Source organism: Pempheris klunzingeri, chromosome 16 (genome assembly GCF_042242105.1).
Source record: "Pempheris klunzingeri isolate RE-2024b chromosome 16, fPemKlu1.hap1, whole genome shotgun sequence".
Taxonomy (NCBI): Eukaryota; Metazoa; Chordata; class Actinopteri; order Acropomatiformes; family Pempheridae; genus Pempheris; species Pempheris klunzingeri.
The window spans coordinates 15157608-15179040 of NC_092027.1; the positions used below are offsets into that span (position 1 = coordinate 15157608).

General features: G+C 43.1%; 1 protein-coding gene across 1 annotated transcript; it reads left to right on the top strand.

Annotated features, from left to right (window-relative positions):
- The first annotated feature begins 2086 nt into the window (after positions 1 to 2086).
- Positions 2087 to 4989, top strand: snx10a (sorting nexin 10a). The gene is made up of 7 exons (XM_070846934.1): positions 2087 to 2171; positions 3295 to 3340; positions 3480 to 3566; positions 3652 to 3752; positions 3897 to 3995; positions 4202 to 4396; positions 4499 to 4989. The coding sequence occupies exons 2-7, from the start codon at positions 3308 to 3310 to the stop codon at positions 4653 to 4655; spliced, it is 672 nt and encodes a 223-aa protein (XP_070703035.1). The 5' UTR covers positions 2087 to 2171; positions 3295 to 3307; the 3' UTR covers positions 4656 to 4989.
- Positions 4990 to 21433: the final 16444 nt, after the last annotated feature.

Genomic DNA, 21433 nt, shown 5'->3' on the forward strand with positions numbered 1-21433 from the left:
GGACTTTGGACGTTTGTGCATTAGTGTAGATGACTGAATTTTCAGTTGCTATGGAAAAAAAAAATCATTAATGAGCAGCTGAAGTGACAAGGGCCTCTTTGAAATCAATAGCTTGCATTTATATTCTTTCCAAATGGTATCCCTAAATCCCAATAAGGATCCTAAATCTACCTGTATGTGTATATGTTTAATGCCGAAGGATCTGCAGAAAAATTACCCCACCAGGAGACAAATCTGAATCCCAGTTTGAAAGTAGACTGACAAGTACAGTTGCAAAGCTACAAATGATATTTCATTTTGATCTTAAATTCAGGATATCTTGATTAAGTCAAACCTCTAATCAACGCAGCACAGTCATCACCTGTATGCTAATGTCCTCATATCTCGTAGCTATAAGTCCACAACTCACAGCTGCACATGATATCTCTGCAGTGAAAACAAACAGACTCAACTCATGATCTAAATAGGAAAGTTTCTAAAAAATATAATTGACTTTCCTTCATGTTTTAAAATGACCATAAACTGAAGGTCAAATCTGTGGTGGATATGTTCAAAACAAATGTAAAACTGCTCTTTTTATAAGCTCAATATGAGTGAAGAAATGGACTTTATGTGGGCATCCTGCACTGTATTACCTGGATATTATCTGTGGCTTTGTGTTTATAGCACATGTTGGCTTGTCACATGTCTGCACATGTCCAGATCATTGAGCAGTTTCCTAATTGGACATGTTGACTTCAGCACTTTTTGAATTGCACTTATTGGTCATAACCAGATTAGATTATCTAGAGACCTCACAGGACACTCTTCACCTGTAGCTAATCATACCAGTCTGAAAGGGAATAACAGCCATGGAAAGTCTTCTCATCTGCTGACTAAGATAAAATGGCCTTTCTATGCAAATTAGCAGAGTTTAGCAGAGGTACAAGAGTATTTATTTAAGGTCACAGCCCACTAGTTGTGTTTACCTCCTGGGAGCAACAGGATTTTGGTAAGAACTCTTGGATTTTTATTCTGAAATCTATCTCTGCAGAGCGTGTCCTGGAATTTGTAGGGATTATTCTGTCAGGAGAGTGATGTTGCTGGTGTCTTGGTGAGAGAATAAGAGTGACGGGCAGCAGAAGTTGACCAGTAAAGATGTGATATCTGATGCTTTGGCAACATGAGATAATGCTGAATTGTGAGTGAAACTGTAAAAATCCTGGCAAGTTGGTTTGAACGAATGATTATGTAGTCATGATGAGCTTTAGGCCTGTTGCTTTACTGGGTTTTTTTTCTTCTGAATGGGAAACACTTACTTTGCCTGTCCAGTGGCCAAAAACCGTCCTCAGCCACAGACTACACCCTGCAAACCCTGCATTTATTAGCTCCACATGTGCAGAGTCACAGCAGTGACTGGACTCCATGATACAAGCCTGCTAGATGTAATAGTATTCAGAGTTAAAATATGTTGATTTCTAAAATAAAATACTGAAATGAGGCCATAAAGTTTAAACTATCCGCCAACTAGTATTATAAACTGCATGAATGCACTTGAGGTTGGGTGTTGACTATACTTCTGATTTTAATAAATCAGTAAAGTAGAACTATTTGACATTTTCACTGCGTAAACACATATTTGATTTGGATTGAAAATGTCCAGACTGAGCGAACAACACAGTGGAGACATTTTCATTAGTTTTACAAACCCCTTTCGTACACTTGTTGATTTGGCAGTGTGAAAAGAGAACTCGTAAAAAATAGACTTTAATAACAGGATTGATGGCGAATGTGATATCTCCTAGCAATAAATATGCAGAGAGTTAATTATCTTGTTGGTTGTAATGAGATCTTATCGTTCAGCCATCCTGTTCCTTGATACTACATCCCCCTCAGCTCGCCCCCTCCCACCAGGTGAAACCATTTAACCTGATCCCACCCGGACAATTACGGACAGGTGCGCGGTGAAGAGGAGGCTGTCACGTTGTCTCTCCGAGCGCCTCAGTCAAACCACTGATTATTATTGTCATTATTTACCACGTTTTATTTTGGAACGACGTGGCCCTGTGGGGGGGCAGACGAGTCGTGAATAAACATTCAGGCAGAGGTCAGGCTCAGTGAGCTCACTTGAGTCCAGGCAGGGCTGAGCCTCAGAGCGCTGCAGACACCCGGATCACTGCAGGACGGGAAAGGTAGGACCGAGACACTTTGCTGAGGTCTATTGCGGTTTGTGCAGAAGCTGTTTCTCCCCAAAGTTTCGTTACCTTTTTTAATCTATTGTCGATGCGTCTACAGCAGCGTTCTTGCACTAATTATCCTTTATTTTTTTCAGTTGTGGTTACTCATTGGCTGTGTGGTAGTTAAGTATCTCATGGAATCACGTCTATTTTCTTTTTGAAGGCTAAACTGTTCAGTGTATTAAACTACATATCCTGCCAAATGCCTTGTTTCAGTCCTGCTCTATGATCCTGGATCAGGGACGAAACAATGACATGTTTTTGGTGGTAAATCAGTGGTTTAGTGCACCCACTGTGCGTAATTGGAGCTCAGTGCAGTGACTACAGAGTTGAGTAGCTTGAAAAAGTGAGTTTGTGTGAGTTACCAGAGGACATCAGTGGAGCTTGGCTTGGAGTCGCTCTATGAGGCAGCCTGAGACCTCAGGACTTTGTTTTGTTTGTCTATACTGATTAGCTCTGCTCTGGTAAAGGAAATGTGTCTCATTAAGGAACATGGGACATATGATCATGGATCTGTAGATATGTCATGTGAGGGAACACTGTTGCTGGTGACGTGTCAATACACTTGCTTTGCTTGACAATGTTGCATCTTGTTGGCAAATTTTCATCATGATAATGTTTGTGGAACGGGCAAAGAGCTGGCTCGCCTGTATTTCTGCATAGGATGCCAGAAAAGGCTTTTTTTTTTGTGGTTTCCAACTGTTCTTTTTGTGTTTCCATATTAAGGTGGTTGAGGTAAAGCCTTTCCCCTTTTAAACTAAATCCATCTTCCTTGCCCTTTGCTCCCCTTTATGCTGCATCAGACCTAAATATTTCCGCTTTTGAGTTAATCGCCAGGCTTGTGCTTTACAGAACAGATCGAACATTGAAAACAATGTGCTTTGGCTGCCGGGCCGGTGATTACTGAATTGAACTTTTTTTTTTATTTTTTTTACAGTGTTTACTACAGTTTCTGCTCTCAAAATGTAATGATGGTTGAACTGAAATGACCTGTGGATCACCAGTCGTGTTTTTGTGCTTAAATGAGATTCGTAAATTGGGACAGGTCACTTTGATTTTGTTTCTCCATCTCTGGCAGGTTTTTGCCCACTATGGACAGCATGCTGGACAATCTCTCAAAAACTGTAAGTGGTCAGATATGCTCCCTCTCACTTTCACATCGGGTTTGACAGTTTGATAATGTCCCAGTGGGGAAACGGCTGATCTGAAATGCACTGCATCTTTACAACCCCAGCAATGCAACTTTGGTTTTGGATTTTGTAGGAGTTCATCAGCATTTGTGTTCAGGATCCAAAGCTGGTTAAGGATGACCTCTGGCACACACACGTCGACTACGAGATCTGTTTACAAGTAAGCGCCACTTTTTTTCTATTGGGCTTATTTTTGTCTTGAAGTTTGTGTGATATGTCTGCTGACTAGATGTCTCTCTTTGTAGACCAACAGCATGTGCTTTCGAAAAAAGGCTTCCCGTGTAAGACGGCGTTACAGTGAGTTTGTTTGGCTGCGCCACTGTCTGGAACAGAATGCTCTAATCATGTATGTTTGCAACTTCATACCTTCACATTTATTGTGGTTGCTTGCTTTAATCATATTCATTATAAGTGACTTTATTTGAGCATACAATGTTTTTTTTTTTTTTGTTTTTTTTAAGAGCATTTGCTTTTGTTATCCTGTCTCCAGAGAATTACCCAAGTTGCCGCCAGGGAATCCCTTCTTCAGTCTAAGGAACACGATACAGGTCTCACAGAGGATGAAGGGCATGCAGGAGTTTTTAGAGATGTGAGTTGTTCTGTACATAATGCAATAGCAGCAAGCAAATTATAGCATTGCCACCTAGTGGTGCCCTTTTACGCTCCCCCTCTTCACACCCTTAAAGAGTGAATCTGTAGAAAGCAAGAGCACCTGAAGGCGACCATGCTCACACTATTTAACTGTTGTCCATGTTCACTGGTTGTCATTGTGACATTTCATATCCTCTTCTCTAGAGTTCTTCATTCACCTTTGTTGTTGTCGGACAGTCGACTCCATCTGTTCCTCCAGTCAGACCTCAGTATCACAAAGATCGAAAAGTGCGCTTGTGGTAAGACCAGGTACACTGTGGCTGAAGCCATACAGCGCTCCAAGAGCGGTTACACCAGTAGGTTAGAGGACAAGGCCTCCTGTGACTCAGACTGTGAAAGGTAAGAGCTCAGACAGAACGTGGCTTTACATTTCAAAGAATTGCTTTCAATAATGTTGATCTGATGAAATGACCCCCTCGTCCATCCGTTTCCCTCCCACAGCAGCTCTTCATCGTCAGGCTTAGGACTAATTGTGGACACTCCATTGCGAGGAAGCCCCGTCCCCTTCTTTGAGTGCTCTGACAGAGACCCGGAGCTGTTCAGCTGTCTTTCAGAATGTCAAACCCCACTTATTGCACCCCACAGCAGTTGTACTTGACCGCCTTCACTTCTGCTTGGACGTTGGTCATTAATGTATTAACCTGTTTGATACTCCATGAAGCTCTTGCTTTTCTTAGTTAACTTCCAAAGAGCAAAAAGCTTTGTTTTACTTTTGTTAACTTCAGTATTCCCCTTCAACATTTGTTGTTTTAATTATTTGCTTTAGCTTTCTCTTAAAATAGTACCATGGTCATTTAATTTGGTGCGTACTGGAAAAAATACTTATGTTTTAAAAAATGTAAAGTAATGACAAATTCTTAAATATTTCCTATGTATATGTTTTTATCTGCACTGAAGATGCACTGAGGTTAGCAAGAGATGTGTTTTGAATTGTAGATGGGGTTTTTTAGAAAAATATTTCAGACCACTTTTAAGATTTGTTAATGATGAATAAATTGTCCTTTTTTGAAGAAAAATAAGATTCACTGCTTTAATATTCACTGAATATATTGTATAAAATGTATTTTGCCAGCACCTATAGCACTGGTCTTTGATGTGTAACTCTCAAAGAATACATGCATTGTTGTAACAGCCCAGTAGAGGGAGCGTAGACATCATACTGAAGGACAGAACTGCTGAGTAAATGCAGCAGTGGGATGTAGGTCTACAATACTGATAAAGTTGTAGTTTACTGTGTACTGATCATTGACTTTAGAATTATGTCTAATTTTTCTATGTATTTTGGTGCATTTGAGTTATCCTTGGTTCATATCTATCATTGATTATTAAGCTGCACTGGGTTTGAGAAATTCATGGGATGCATCTCTTTCAGTTGTCGCCCTTCACGGCTTTCCACAAGTGGGACTGTTACTGTACCAAGTGTGTGTGCATTTTAGATTTCAAGCGTCTTTAGTGGTGTCATTGATGGGAAGGTGTCCAGTGCTGGGCACATTTCATCTCAGTGTCACCACTTTCCCAGATGAGATGGTCTAATTAAAGGAAGAGGGCACATTAATTTAACTATTACGGACTATTGGGAATCACCTGAAAGAAACGAGACAAGGTCCAAACTGTGCTGTTGGGGGGGTGGGGGCATCCAGGAGTGTTGGACAGCCCTGTAAATTGAAAGCTGATGATAGAAGCAAAGGCTCATTAAAGGAGACAGCAGCTAAACCCCCACCCCCACCCCCACCCCTCCCTCTGCCAACTGCAGGACTGACGTGGGGCGGCCCAACAGTAAAGCTGGCCTGTCCCGTGTGTCTGTCCTCTTCTCTCCTTCCCCTGGATGGTGCTGTCTTCCTGTGCGCACAAGCCATAATGAAGCTGTCAGTGGCTTCACACACCAGCCACCGAACTGTATTCATACGGCAAACCCAGACACACACTGAGGCATGTCTGAAAACGCACTGACAGCTGTGAACACAAACGTGCACACACATATATGCTGTTGGGAAAGCTGTGGATGAATGAACATTTTCTCTTTTCCTCATCCACTGTCATTTTCAGAGTCCCACTGGTTTGTGGTTGGAGCTCTCCATCTCTGTTTGCTGTTAAGGTTGACCTTATCACCGTACCCCATGACAGGCACGCAGCACGACACACACATGCACCGTGTGGTTCGGAGCAAGTCAATTTTCTGACAAAATTAAATGCAGCTACAAGCGGTGGCATCTTGTGTTTTTGTGTGTGTACGCATTCACACATCTGCCTTTTTGTAGGGGAGAACATCAAGCATTTGGATATTGAGTATTCACGGTACATGTCTATTTCAGCTCGGTAATTTATAACTCAATTTCCAGTGTGCATTGATGCGCTTCATACCTCCAAAACACCAAACAAAGCCCAAACCCAATTGTGTTGCAAAGCAATTAGGGTGTCCACTGAGTTGTGAACGGACCACGTTGCAGTGGCTCTGGGCCCGTGTGAAATTTTTAATTGTTAATTTTCTGTCACATTAGTCAACTTCAGTGCCTCTGGACAGGTGACCGAGCTGCTGTAGGCGACGCATAAAATGACACCAGACATATTCTCAGTTTTTTGATGCTGCATAGTGGGTGTTGTTTTTATGAGCACGGGGAAAAGGTTTCGCTGTATGTGATAAGTTAAATGACAAGATGGTATATCACATTTACAGCTGTTTTATGGTAGGAATCCTAATGCTTTGCAATATATGTGGTGGCCGTCAATATTAGTATTAGTTTATGAGTCTAAATTATTAGCTCATTTACACTTTCACCTGAAGCCACCACAGGGAATGGCCTCACCTCTTTGACCCTACAAAAGTCAACAATGGCAAAATCCATATCAGCAATTAGCTCGCTAACTCTCACCCTGCCCCTGTACTTATTTTTTGCACCCGGGTTTCTTTACATCACTTTGCCTCTTCACTCTCTCTTTATTTTCCTCTGTCTCCCCTTCTCTCTGAGCCCTCATCATCTCTCTGTAGGCTGCTAAGTTAATTAGCTGTTCTCTTTTGTGGTTGGGTGCTGCTGACACTGCAGGCCCCCGGCTCCCTGTGCCTCTGCTGTAACTGTTAAGGAAGGAGGCCTAGGTCTCAACCTCGCAGCCGGCTCCCCTTCCTCTCTACTCTGTCGTTCCCGCTGGGCGAGAGGAGGAGGTCAAAGGTGACAACTTGCATTGTATTTGTGATTATTACCTCCGAAGTGCTACTGCACAGAGCATCATTAAAAGTCAATGCATCTCCCTCTCTCACCCGAACCCCACCATTGGACGCCTAAATTACACACACACACACACACACTCATTTTGAACGCACTCCACACACTGCCAGCCATTTAACAGCTAAAATATGACCCATGCGCAGATAAATGTCACAGGGCCATCTATCTGTGAGTGTTAAAAGTCAGCTAATGGAGATGACATATTAGCGGCCCAAATGACTGCCATAAAAAACTCCCACCATACCTTCCAGTGCTGCCTGGCCACTGTGACTGCAATAGGATACGGTGATGGCACTGCAACTATCTGTCCACTGAAAGACAGAGGAATGGAGGGTGATGTCATATCTAGATGGAGCTCTTTTGATTCAATAAATCTTGCTGGTTCAGCTCTCTGACGCAGTGATTGGAGGAATAACAACTCGTAGATAGGTGTAGCACATTGACCAAAGGCCACAGTTTAATAGGCCTATTGTATTATCCTACACACACTCTATGTAACACTTCTGATGTTGTCCTAATGCTAATGACCTCTCACCTTTGACCTATATTCATTGAGCAGCCTAGTTGGTCAGAAATTATGAGTCAGGTCAGCTTTAGCATCAATGTCTGTGTGTGTGTCAATAGCAAAGCTGCCATTACCATCAATAATCCAATTCTGCTTGATGATCCTCCACAGGTACGTGTTCACCTCCTCTCTTCCTCCTTCATCCCTCCTATCTCTTTATTAATTACCCTTCTCTACCCATGCGTGTCTTTCTCTCTCTGAGTGAATGGAGCAGTTGTAATTGCTTCTCTCTGGAGCAGTTAGAAGCGGCACAAAGGAACCGTATAGAAACCACATTTGCATTCAAGATGAGCTGAGATGGAGAGGAGGGAGGGAGCACTGCCCTCCTGCCCTATACTGAGCAGCACCACTTATACTCTCTCTCTCTCTCTCTCCTTCGCGCCCTCCTTCTCTCATCTATTGTCTCCCTCTCTCCATCCCTCCCTCCACCTTATCTACTCCCGCCACCCCCACCTCCTCCCTCTCGCAGCATGGCTCCCCTTGCATTGTCTTTCCAGAGAGTTCCAAGGTCGACGGGAGCTTGCTCATCAGAGCAGGGTATTGTACACTTAGTGCTGGTATGAACGAGCTAATATGCGTGTGCGAGCGTGTGCACGACTTCACACGTGTGTGTGTGTGTGTGTGTGCGTTTTTGCCTGTCCTGAGGCCTGCATATGTGAGCATATATGTGCAGAAATACGTGGTTGTATGTGTGTGTGGCAGTATTTCTAATGGCTGGTAAAAAGGGGTGAAGGAGGAGAGGCTGTAATTAATAACTCATAAGCTCAGAACGGCAATTTTTTACAACCACCTATATCTCACCACATCTTAGACCTATGCCATCACTCTCACTCACTCCTGTGGAGCACACACACCCTCCAACTCCTGAGGGCTCTTCTTTTCCAGCTTGATAAGCATTTCTCGTTTGTTTCAGCGTTTTGATCAATACAGTTAAAACGCCAAACCAAGCATAATTAGGTCTGAGATGGCTCCCACTGTGACTGAATAGGCTTCACCTAGGGAGGTGCTCACCATTATCATCATCACTCTATGTGTGTGTGCGTGCATGTGTTCATACCACACACAGCGTGATCTAATAGAACTAACAAAGTGCACATCGGGACGTAGATTAAAGGAGAACTTTGAGCTATAGGTTGATTGGAGCAGGTGATGGAGCTGCGCATTCGCCGTGCTTTCACTCACCTCCATCTTCATTCCCATAATCATTTAGACAACCTTTACAATGCATCTCTGCCAGCAGGTTCATTTCAATATGTTATAGGCCCTCTCAATCATTTTTTATTGGTTTATTTACTCAGAACGATACATAAATGGAGACTAGAGAGATCATAAATTGTCCACAATTACCATTATACACAGTGGAGTGACTCTCCTTTGTGCTATAATCCAGGGTGAAAACCTTTGTAAAATCCATCGTAGACAGTAAAGAAGGACGATTTCAGGTACTCTGTGCTATCACATTCACTGTTTTTACCCCTCATTAGACTAAACCTTAGAAGAACCCCATGTATACTAACTTTGTGAACAAAATGAATTCCTTCCCCCAAAATGTGAAAGTCCTTTCCTACAGAAACATTATCATTTTATCACCTGTGACCTCTAGTTTCTGACCTCTACTTTTTGCAAAATGTTTTAAATGACAGATATTTCATTTTTGTATAAAACTCAGATCCTCATTCCTTCAGCAGCTACATCAGTGATAACAAGAAATGAAATACTTCAAGGGTTGTAAAGGCTTCAAGTACCACGGCTGCTCTTCCAGCCTGCCTTTGCACATTTGAATCGATTGTAATGACCTGGTACCAATTTGTAGTCGACATTCCTACCATCCTTTACCTCTGCCTGCTCTTTCAGAGTGAAAAACAGGAGTAGGAAGAGTAGTTTGTCTCCAGTGTCACTGAAAAACTCTTGGGCAGATGACAGTGACAGGGTTATGTCAACATAGACTGAAGTTCTAGTTGAACTGTCCCTTTAAAGAGAGAGCACAGAGACATCTCAATTCTGACACAGCCAACAAAGAGCTAAATATGATGTGTGTGTGTGTGTGCGTGTTTGTTGCACAGGTGTCTATGAGAGAGAAAGAGAGAGAGAGAGAGAGAGAGAGAGACCCAAACTGCTGCTGTTTGGGGGAATAATTTCAGAGTGGAGGCTTATGTTGTGTATGTGCATGCATCCACAAGAAATCTGTGTGTGTGTGTGTGTGTGTGTGTGTGTGCGCGCACGCCGTGGAGGACGCAGGGTGGGAGGAGGATTTAGACCCATCATAAAGGAATTCTCCCCCCCAGCCCGTAGCTCATCCCGACACTTTTATGCCTTTTTATTTTCAGGCCCATTGCAGCCAAGCCCAGAGATGTGATTTATACTGCCTGGCAGCATGGGCACTGCAGCAAGAAAGACAGATGGAAGGAGGGAGGAGAGGAGAGGAGAGGAGGAGGGGGAGAGGAGGAGGAGAGGGGTTAGCGGGAGTTAGCCGAGGGAAAGAGGGGAAGTGTGTGTGTGTGTGTGTGTGTGTGTGTGTGTGTGTGTGTGCAGGGTTTGGAGGGGCGCTAATAAAAAAGGAGAGATGATGAGGACAGAGTCAGAAGAAAAAGAGGGCAGAAGGAAGGGGCTGTGAAAAGCAAAAGGAGAGAAAGGCAAAAAAATCTCCTTGCTTTTGTGGAAAGGAGCTCTCCCCTCATCTCCCTCTCCTCCTCGCTTCCTCTCTGCCACATCTTCACCTCTACATCTCTCTCTCTCTAATGAGTTATTGGCCCTGTCTGACTCAGGAAGAGAAGCCCCATCTCTCCACCAAACTGGCGCCCTGACAGCCTAAATCACCCTCCTTCCCCCAACCTCCATCCGTCCCCATTCCTCTACCCCCCCACCCCCACCCCCCAGGCGATCGGGACACTCCTCCTCCACCTCCTCCTCCTCCTGCTTGCCTAACGCCTTGCCTGAGGTGTGTGAAATCTTCATGGCGCTCCCATTGATTGGGATGGGAAATACTGGGAGGGGGTGAGCGTTTGATGGGCTCAGGTCTGAGGCTATGAAGAAGACGAGAAGGCCGCCACCCACAAAGAGACAGCTCACTTACAGGGAACATGGAGGGGGTGGATGGGGGGTGCAGGAGATGGGTAGAGACAGAGATGCTGTACAGAGGTAGCTGGCTTGTGAAATGGGAGGCAGGTGAAAGCAAGGAGGGAAAGAAGGGGGTATGATGTTGCATGCAGGTGCATGCTTTGGATACGTGTGTGTGTATTGGACTGTGTGTGTGTGTGTGTGTGTGTGTGTGTGTGTCTGACACCTGCCTGCCAGTGTGGCGGTTGTGCTGTCTGTGCGCTGTAACATCTCTCTCTGTCACCCAGCCGCCAGAGAGGAGATGAGCTGCCATGCTGACTGTCATTCATCCATCACAAAAGACAGCACACACACACGCACACACACACACACACACACACACACACACACACACACTCTTCCTGGTACACAAAGCTAAACATGCTTTTTTCTGCTTTCACCTAAATTTCCACTGAGATAAAACACTTTTTGGTACTATGACGATACATTTTTCTCTCCTTCTCTCTTTCTGTCTCTACCCCGAACATAACTGTCACAGAAGTATTTTACAGAAGGAACTGCCTCCCAAATTCAACTGTAAATGAGAGCAGGGACTGCTGAAATGTCTTTGCTTTATTACCCCATTAATCTGTGGTTATTTCGCCCAGAGACTTCAAATTTGATACTAAGCACTCATATCTGTCTGATTCAAAGCATCCTGCGTAATCTCAAAAGAAAAATGCACTGGTATCAAACTCTGAGAGGCACATTGGTATAATCTACTCCACAACTAGGGTCAGTTGTAACATCAGTTGGGGTTAATTGTAACGATCATAAAAAGTGCTCAATTTCTAATTAAATTCTGATTACTTTCATCATTAATTTTAATGGGGTCATTTATAATGTCTCAACCACAGAACCATGCGGCTGCATGCCTCTGTGTGCTTTGATAAAGCAAACACGAGTGTGTGTCTGCATGTATCTTTAGAGCTAAAATAGAAACAGCATGACACCAAATTAGAATCTCAGGCCTGGATAACTGGTATTTATCCTAAAATGCAGCAACAGACTACATGTCACTTTGTTTAGTGTCACTGAAAATTGGAGACAAGCAGCAGCAGGAATTTATTTGTTGACAAACGTTTGTTGAGATTAGCACGTGGAATTATTCTCTTGTGTGTCTCCGCATTTCACAAACGGCTGAAACGACTGAACTGACATAAACAGGCAAATCATATCTTGCATGCAAATAAAGCAAGTTTGGGTTCATTGGGGCTCATTTTAATGTTTCTCCTTCGATACTCAAGTTGTTGGGGCAGTACATTTGTTGTTATGAAAAATAGATTTTTCTGTGAAAATAGAGTTTTGGATTGAAACTCTTCATTTCCACTGATAAGACTGGCATTATGTTTTGATGCTGTGACAACAAATCCCATGAAAAGAATCAAAAAGGTGCTATTCTGTCTTTCAAACTTCCTTCTCCTGTTTGTGCAACTCATTGTGCCACCCTTGTTATTCCTATTAAGGATGAAAGTCTTTGAAAACAGGGTCACAAAAAAAAGGCTCAGCAATTTCCTAAATTAACTGGGCACTGTAGTTTTTAGCCAACATTATTCAAACAGGAGTAAACGGTTCATTTGTTGGGGACTATTTTCAGCTGCGGACTGATACTCACTGTTTGTTTGTGAGCATTTCTAACACAAATGAACTACAGTGCCCATGTTCACCATAATAACAGAACATGTTAGCCAGAGCAACAGTGTGGATCAGTGATGAGTTTTTAATTGTTTTTCAATGACGATGGAGGCCAATGGCATGAGGAATGGCCTTATCCTTTAACTTAATAGAAGTTTTTTATCATTGGATGCATGAGCATAAATCATAGGCAGCCAAATAAATCTACCTAAAAATCAATTCACTCAATTTCTGAGCATTAGTAAACTACACTAAAACAGCCCTGAAACACCACTCTGTAATTCTGGGTCACTCTTTTAAGTATTTTCGAAGGCCTGGAGTTTAACCCTGTATGTTATATCTGTCCCCAGCACCTGTGATCTCAGAAAGGTTAGTTAGGTTAGTTGAAGGCCACTTGGTTGATTACAAGGCAGTATTTTTTTCTGCTGCTGAAGACGATCGTGCTGTTTATGGGGATGAAGGTACTGATTCTTTTCATGACATCACCAGCAATTGATTGTCAAGTACGTTCCAAGTAGACAAATACCTCGTGAGCAAATGCTTTTAAATCACTGCTCGTTGTGTCCATAGAAAGATTGAGCAACTCCTTTAACGTCTTTCATTGTTTTATTTACAAAGGACCAGCCCATGCTTTGGGTTTTATTTAACCATAACAGTCAGTTGGCACTGGAAGTTGTTGTAGTTTGGCACGATTTATGACCGCTCTAATTGCTTGCCCATCCCGTCTCATTGCGCAGATCTTTGAACGAACAAACACGTGCTGCGCTGTTTCTCCAACTGCTCGTCGTCTTTGGCCTAACAGCCCTTACTGGCACGATGAATTTGATAAATCCCTTTATCGCCCCGGGAGACAATTAAAGCGCATGTGACAGGGGTCCCTATCTCCGCTCTCCTCCTGTAGCGCTTCATTTAGAAGCCATTTGTCTCCGCTATGGATTTCCTATTTTTAATGGTGTGCGTATGCAGGGGTCGGGGCCATGCTGAATAATAGATGCCTTTCGCTCCCTCTCTTTCCCTTTCATTCCCTCTCTCACTCATTTCCTCATCGCTGCGCCCCATGGGAGGGTGTCGGTGTCACTCTGGAAACCAAGGTGCAGCACTCCTGGTGCTCTCCAGATTCTGGCAGGAGGCTATTCAATCTATGGGACGGAGCTTTTGGTGAAAGCTAGAGGCAGACAGTGAGCTGATATCAACGGGCACACGCTAACCCTCAGCCTCCCCCTTCTTCCCCACATCCTCAGTAAAGGACGTTTATCACAGAAAGCGGGGCCGCTGCGCAGTGAGGTGATATATCGCCCTGGCCGAGCGCGAATGAATAGACTAGTAATTATCCCGTTAAAAGGGTGGCCAGACAAAGAGAGAGCCTCGCTATAATTTAAATTGTTTTGTTTCCCCCACAGTCGAAGCCTGGCGCGCTGACTGACATCACGAAATGGGAAAAGTGAGCCTATTTATAGCCTGAGACGTTCAGCTAATTGTAGAATTTAATAAGGTTTCTGGAAGAGTGGATTCTGTAAAAGCCAGAGGCCTGCACCTCCTCTCCAGTCTGCTCTTATATCTCCTTCACATCTTTCTTTGCCTCTGCAGTTCTGCTGGCTCCCATATTTCTCCCTGCATCTTTCACTTCAACCTATCCTCCCATCTTGCCATCCTCTATCCCACCATCTTCACTGTTTGTGACCTCTCCCCCACACCTCACCTCCCAGCAACCCCTCAGTTTTTCTCCCCTCCCTCATCCTGTTATCTCCTATCACATAAAATCTACCTTAGACTAATACTCCTCTCAGTTTGCTTGCGTGACTCTGATTGTGTGATTCTCGGCATGTCACAGCGGCTTAAGGTGCGCATGGGTGTGTGTGTGTGAGTGTGTGTCTATGATTACAAGTGAAGATGCGTCCAAGTGTGTGTGTGTGTGTGTGTGTGAATGTGGTCTCGTCTGGTGTGTGTGAGACAGGGGTAATTGAGCTCAGAGGGTTTTCTGTCTTTGGTGGCAGAGGGGAAATTGGAATCTTCAGAATCCATTAGAGAGACCCTCTCACAGTGTGCGTGTGTATGTTTTATTGTGTATCTGTGTGCGTGTGTTTGTGTCATGTATGCATGTGTGTATAGTGGAAGAGACAGAGAGAAACGAGGCATGAGGGGTAAAGGAGTGTAACAACTAGCATGCAGCGTTTGGAGAATATAAATATAAAATATAAAACCACAAATTAGCTGAATGTACTGTGTCTGAGTCCGTGTGTCTGTGTCGAGTCCTGGGTGTGTATACACCAGCTCTCTGACACTGCCTGAGTACCTTCATAGACTGCAGGGGAAATGGGGGGAAAGACGAGAAGGAAGGTGAGCTGAGAGAGAGGGGGGGAACAGCAGGTAGCCAACAGCAGATGGTCTCAGGCTTCCTCCCTGCAGAGCCATCACTCTCCTTCTCTTTCTCTCTCCGTGCACTCCTGCCTCGTGTTCTTTCTGCATCACACATCGTATAATGTATCACCTCACCTCAGCGTCCTTGGTCACGTACAGTATTTACCTTATTTATTGTCTCACACTTAACTCATACCTGAACTACCTTCTGTTGGACAGGTTTTGTAGCGTTGACTCCATTCTTGACACTGATTCTTTTTTCTTTTTTGATTTCTTTTTAGAATATACGATCAACACTGGTGACACTCAACACATCCTGAAAATACCAAAACCAACAGTGAACTTGTCCAAATAATGTCTGCCGCATATATCTTGTTCTTTCTTCTTCTTTAAGCACTCTAGCATTGAACATGCTTTTAGTTATTTGTGTAGTAAGCCATGGCTCAAAATAGTGCCTATGTATTTCAGGATGTCATTTAGCCTTATTAAAAAATTAAACTATATATATGTATGTGACTCAATTTTGAAGATTAACGTCTTCAGTAGAAATGAATAGCAAACAAATGCAGATGCTTCCATATGGGTCAGAAGGGGTCAAAGAATAGTTTGGTAACATTGAAAATTTTATGGATCCTGTACTACAGTAAGGCCTTTCTAGTACCCCCATATCAGCCTGATAAACATGAATGGGAGATTCTGCAGTGACGTGTGACAGCGCTCTCCAGCACCATCCAACACCAAATGAAGAATATCTTCTGGAGACATGTTGTCCCTCTAGTAGACTTGCTCAGTCATTGCCAAGAAGCTGTTTTAGAGGCACATGTTGGCTCAAAAACTTATAAGGACACTACATGTAGTTTTTTTCTTTAATTTGTCACCCATCTGTAATCATCTTTGAGATTTTTGCCTCCGTCCCTTTAGAGATGAAGCCTAGCCATATAAACCCAAACCTACTGATCCTTAAAATGTGGACATTCTATTTGTATTTTTGTTTATGTAAATTCAATATATTACAGACAAAAGAAATTATTTGATGTTTGATCTTACCCTAACCCACCAATATTACATAAATTATAGCACTGCATGGGCAAAAATCAAAGGAAATCCACTACCCTATTTCTTACAGGGTTTACAGGTAATAAACAGTGAAAAACTTGTAAAATGTTGCTTTCATGTCAATTGAAGTGATAAGTGGGGTTTTGTGCAAGACCAAGTGTGTGTTGTTGAGGGAAACAAGCTCGGATCAATACAGTCACACGGTTAGCACTTTAGTCACAGCTTCTTCAACATCCAGTGTGTGTGGTTTTGTGTGTGTGTGTTTTAGTTTTTAGACATGCCAACATGTGTATAAAGTTTTGTTGTACGTCTCTAAATTTGCTTACATTGACATGAAACTGCATTCATGCAGTGCAGTAAGGATGTATGCATATGTATGTGCTTCAGTGTGTGTGTACGTGTGTGAGGGTGTGTATCTGTCTGTGCTTGGGTGTATGCGCGTGTGTGTGTGTGTGTGTAATGATTAGCCTTCTTTTAATGGGAAAATAACGTCAGAGCCACTGGGACATTTAATCCATCTGAGCTGATTCTGTTTCCATCACAGCTATTGATCAACTCCAGTGACAAATCAACAGAGGGGCCACTGGTGTGTGTGTGTGTGTGTGTGTGTGTGTGTGTGTGTGTGTGTGTGGGTGGTGAGAGGGGCACCTTACGCAGCATTTTACTATGTCACAAACTAAATACCTAATGCAACAGTAGACTCCAATAAGGTGCTTTCCTTTCACTTTCTTCTCTTTCAATCTTTATCTCCTTTATTTCTTCATTTATTATTTGCCATTTTTTCTTCTCTTGTATTGTCTCTGTTTTCCTCACACTCATCTTCCCTCCATCCCTCCATACCTTCCCTCCCTCTCTCCAGTCGTTAAGTGGTATTGGCTTTAAAGGGGCAGCAAATCAGTTGCTGATTAATACTGAATTTTTGGGGCCATTTGTCTGCACCGTTGCCCCTGTCTGTGACACCCAGCCCCCTTCTTTCTCCCTCCCTCTCCTCCTTCTCTCTCTCTGCCGCTCCTCTCGTTCTTGCTTCCCTCGGCGGTGATGAATGACCGGCCGATTGCCAAGGGATTAGAGTCGTCACGGTTACCTGTGCCTTGACAAAGTGGTCCTGATTGGTGACCAAGGCACTTCAGGGGGGGTCACATCTAAGAATGGGCTAATGTGTGTTTCTGGGTGTGTGTGGTCAGTTTGGGCTGAAGTTGTGTGTGGTCTGTATGTGTACAGCCAGGGTTAGTGTACACAGTTTATCATGTTTGTTCTTGTTATTAGGGACTGGGCACTGCTGTGTGTGTGTGTGTGTTTGAATGGTGCAGGGTTGAGCTCCTACCCTTCCAGATGCTGATTCTGTGCGACAGAGATTGGCGAGGTCCCGGCAGCGATGTGACCACACTGACACCCGAGAACCGGGTAAACGGGTGCTAGTGGACACTGATGAATCGGCACTCGGAGGAATCGAACACAAGCCTAATCAGCGCATGGATCCCCCTGCAGCAACATTTTTCAGTTTTGTCCTGCCTTATCAGGTGCAGGCCGTCAGCTATGTCAGATCCCATTGGTCGCGCCCCTCTGTCACTTACACCCATTGGTGATTAAGTGCATTACAGATTATCAAGCAGGGGCTGTGATTTCCGCAAGGGCCCTGTGTGTTTTTAGAAAAGTGTGTATTTGTGTGCACAAGTTCAGCTGCACGACATTACATGTCTATGATCACCTTCAAAACAACTTGTTTGGAAGTTCAAGTCATTTTAAGGAGTCATGTAAAAAGGTGTCTTTTACATCAGGTGGGACAGGGGATGGTTTGTCGCAAAGATCTTGACCTGGATTCCAATTTTAGTTTCCGATAATTTATTCTGACCAACATGAATGAATGAGACAAGGGCTGGGTATCAGTGCTCAATACCTTTAAGGTGTCAACCGAAATGACTTAGCACCAAGTAGTATTCAAAACGTCTCCGTTACACGCATTTAATAACACAGATCTAGAAAAAAAACAAGTTTTATGGTTTTGCTCAGAGGAAATCTCTGCAAGAGCTCTTTGATTTAATGCGACGTGAAGTTGGCTCACTACTGCAGCAGCTACAACCCTTACAGTCTGTGGTGGTGAAGTTGATTATGGTGGATGTGATGGATTTGGCAGTTCAGCGTCCTGAAAAGTATAGATATACTACACACCTGTGGTGTCTAACAAAAATAAATGCAGAAAGATTTCCACAGAAAAAAATAGAAAGACAAATAACATGTTAAAGCACTACATGAGTCATAGACAAAACATTTATTGAATGAACTACTCTGTGAGTATTGGTATCACTTTAAGGGTACTGGTATTGTATTTATAAATGATACCATGCCCTTGTGGCCACACATGACTAATGTATATGCTGCCACGATGGGTCATTGAATGGTTTGATGAGTATGATAATGACATGGATCCTATGCTACCAGATCTCAACCCAAATAAAAATGTATGGGAGATTTGGACCCAATGTATTGGGCAGTGCTCTCCATCACAATCATCAAAACCCCAAACTGGGGACTATGTTCTGGAAGAACTCTGTTGATCCCCACAGAAGAATTCCTGAGATTTGTGGAATCTGTACTATGGAACATTAAAGCTCTTTCAGTAGCTCGTGGTGGTCCACCACTTCTCAAAAGGCTGGTGTATGTTTGAAGCTAGTTTGTATGCTGTCTTGTCTGGCCATGTCTGAAGGCAGAAGTGTTTATAGCTGAATGGCAAAACTTGGACAATCTCTCCTTCAAAGGCATGCATAATGTTGCATTTGTTTGCATGCATGAAAAGTGGCAGACGTGGTTGTGTGAACAAATCAAAAAGAAAGTTTGAAAGAGAAGTCCACACACCTGTCCAGCCTCAGAGGCTGCAGGAAACTTGCCTTAAAAATGTCATTTTCCTCTAGAGAACAAGATTTCTTGATGAGATGTGCAGAAGGAAGGAGAGAAGATAAACAAAAGGAGAGGGCCTTTCTCTTGTGGGTTTCTCTGAAAAGCTGTCAGAGAGGGGGATCCTGGGAGGAGGAAGAGAAGATCCCTCCTGTCCCTCCAGGCTACAGAAGGATGAAGGATGGAGAGATGGAGAGACGTGTAGCTTGGTTAGAAGAAGATTATGTCAGGGCAGTGGAGGCTGAGGAAGAGCCTTGACTAATTATAGTCATCTATTATAGACACAATTAAAACCTGGCTAATTTACTGCGGCCCGACGCTCGCACACCCAGCTGATTTATACCAGAGCTCAATGACACCCGGAGGACATACTCAAACACACACACACATGCACAGAGTTGCATGAACATAAAAGGGAAGATACATGGATATGTTTCCTCTGTTTCTGTCTTTTGTGTGATTGTATTTTAAACAATGTCTATACTGGTCTATACTGACAGTGTGTCAGTGAGCTACAATAAAACTTACAGCACCACTTCTGAGGTTAAAAATGAGCACAATACACACAAAAAAATGTGTTTTTCAGACACTTTGACTGGCCTTGAGTCCCGGTCAAACTAGCATTTGAATTTTATAGAGATTTGCTTGTGAGAGCAAAGGAAATTCTACACTTGTACCGTTGACCAAAGCAAAGCCGTGTTGACAGTATCGACCTTTGAGGGAACAGAAAGCCCAAATGGAGGAAGCTTATAAACTATGTTGCACCATCCACTTTTACTCACTTCTCCTCTGTCTGAGTACAAACTCTTCCACACGGGAGGGATGGTTAGGTGACAGCTAGGTGACAGGAGTCGATGGTATAAATACATCTCTTGAAGAAGAAAGGCAAACTTATTGTTCTCATTAGTAAACGAGTAAATGAAGCAGTTAACAAACTTGTTAGCTAACTTGTTGGAGAAAAAGAGCTTTTTCTCTCTCCAATAAAACTCTTAATAGAACTAAATGTAATCCTGAGAACAAGGTGGCTCAGTGCAGAGAAAATAAAAAAAGAATCTCTATTTTGACTTACTAGTGTTATCATATCCCAGCTGGCAAGTGCGTAATCAGTTAGCCACAGTAGTACAATAGTCCTGTCATCAGAACCAAATATTTTGGGAAGGCACGAGGATGGATTTTGCTGTGTGACTTTCCGGTGGGAATGGGCCATGAAAAGCGTAGGTGTAACTAATAATAAGATTAACGGTGGCAGAATGCACGAAACCAGGCCCTGCAACTGGTTCATGTAAATGGAGTGCAGCCATGTTAATGCTATTAATTATACCTGTGCTAGAGGTCTATACTGACATGTGAAAACAAGATCAAGCAAGCACTGAAAAGTCCAGTCTCTCTCTCTCTCTCTCTCTCTCTCTATCACACAAACACACACACACACACACACACACACATATGTGAGCAATGGAGGAGATGGAGCAGCTGCACTCCCTCTATAGGACTTGGTGGAGCAAACTTGTGTTTTTGCATCCCCATTTTTTGATCAGACAACTTTGCTATTTTTAAACATTTTAGCAAGTTTGGATCAAAATTTGTTATATCTGGATGCATCATATGTAGTATGTGGATTATAAATTTAAAGCCGTTTCCTCATATAAACTCCAGACAATTCCTGGAGAATCAAGTCCGGACATCCGGAGTTGCCCTTTCACACATGTAGCCACAACCACACAGTCTATGCACACAACAGGAGACCGTCGGACGTGTTAGATGTGTTACAACCTACTGAAATACTCTGGTTTAAGTGAGGGCTGCAGGAGGCAGGACATGATGCAGAAGTACGCTGTGGTTGTATTTCAACATTTCTAAGAGTTTACCAGAAACAAAATGACTTTTATAGTACAAGAAATCGCAGGAAGTCCTCTCTCCCATTAGTGCTGGCTTCAAACCAGAGCATTCAGGTCCAGTTAGAAATAACAGCTACACTGCTGTGGTCCAAAGAAAACACTTACACTTCGTAAGATACAATAACTGACTACGTTACTGCACCCTGAATATCTGTGTGGTTGGTTTTCACTGTCATTCTGTCACTGAGCATGAAGAAGTTACCTTCAGGGATTTCTGCGAGAAAGAATTTAGGAAATCAGGCGACGTAGTTTAACAAGGTCATTACATGAGATGAGGTCCTGATTGGTGAATGGGTCCAAATTATAGCTAGAGGCTGGAGCTCGAGTTTGATGCTATGAAAAGAGGCAGTGTTGGTAATATATTTTTACACTGACACAATGTGTGTATGAGGGGTTAGGATTTGGTTACTTTTTTAGGGTTTAGGTTTATTTTCCAAGTTTACTGTGGATTAGAAAGTGAAATGCACATGATGTTGAATCAGGTCACAAACGCTACAAAAGCTTGGTTTTGAGTCAAAATATGTCCAGATGAGTTAAGTAACTATGCAATTTGTCAAACTATGAAATATATAGCATTACATACACTTTGAGACAACATTTAATTGGTCGCTTACTGGTGAAACTAGTACACAACACAACACACAAACGCACACGC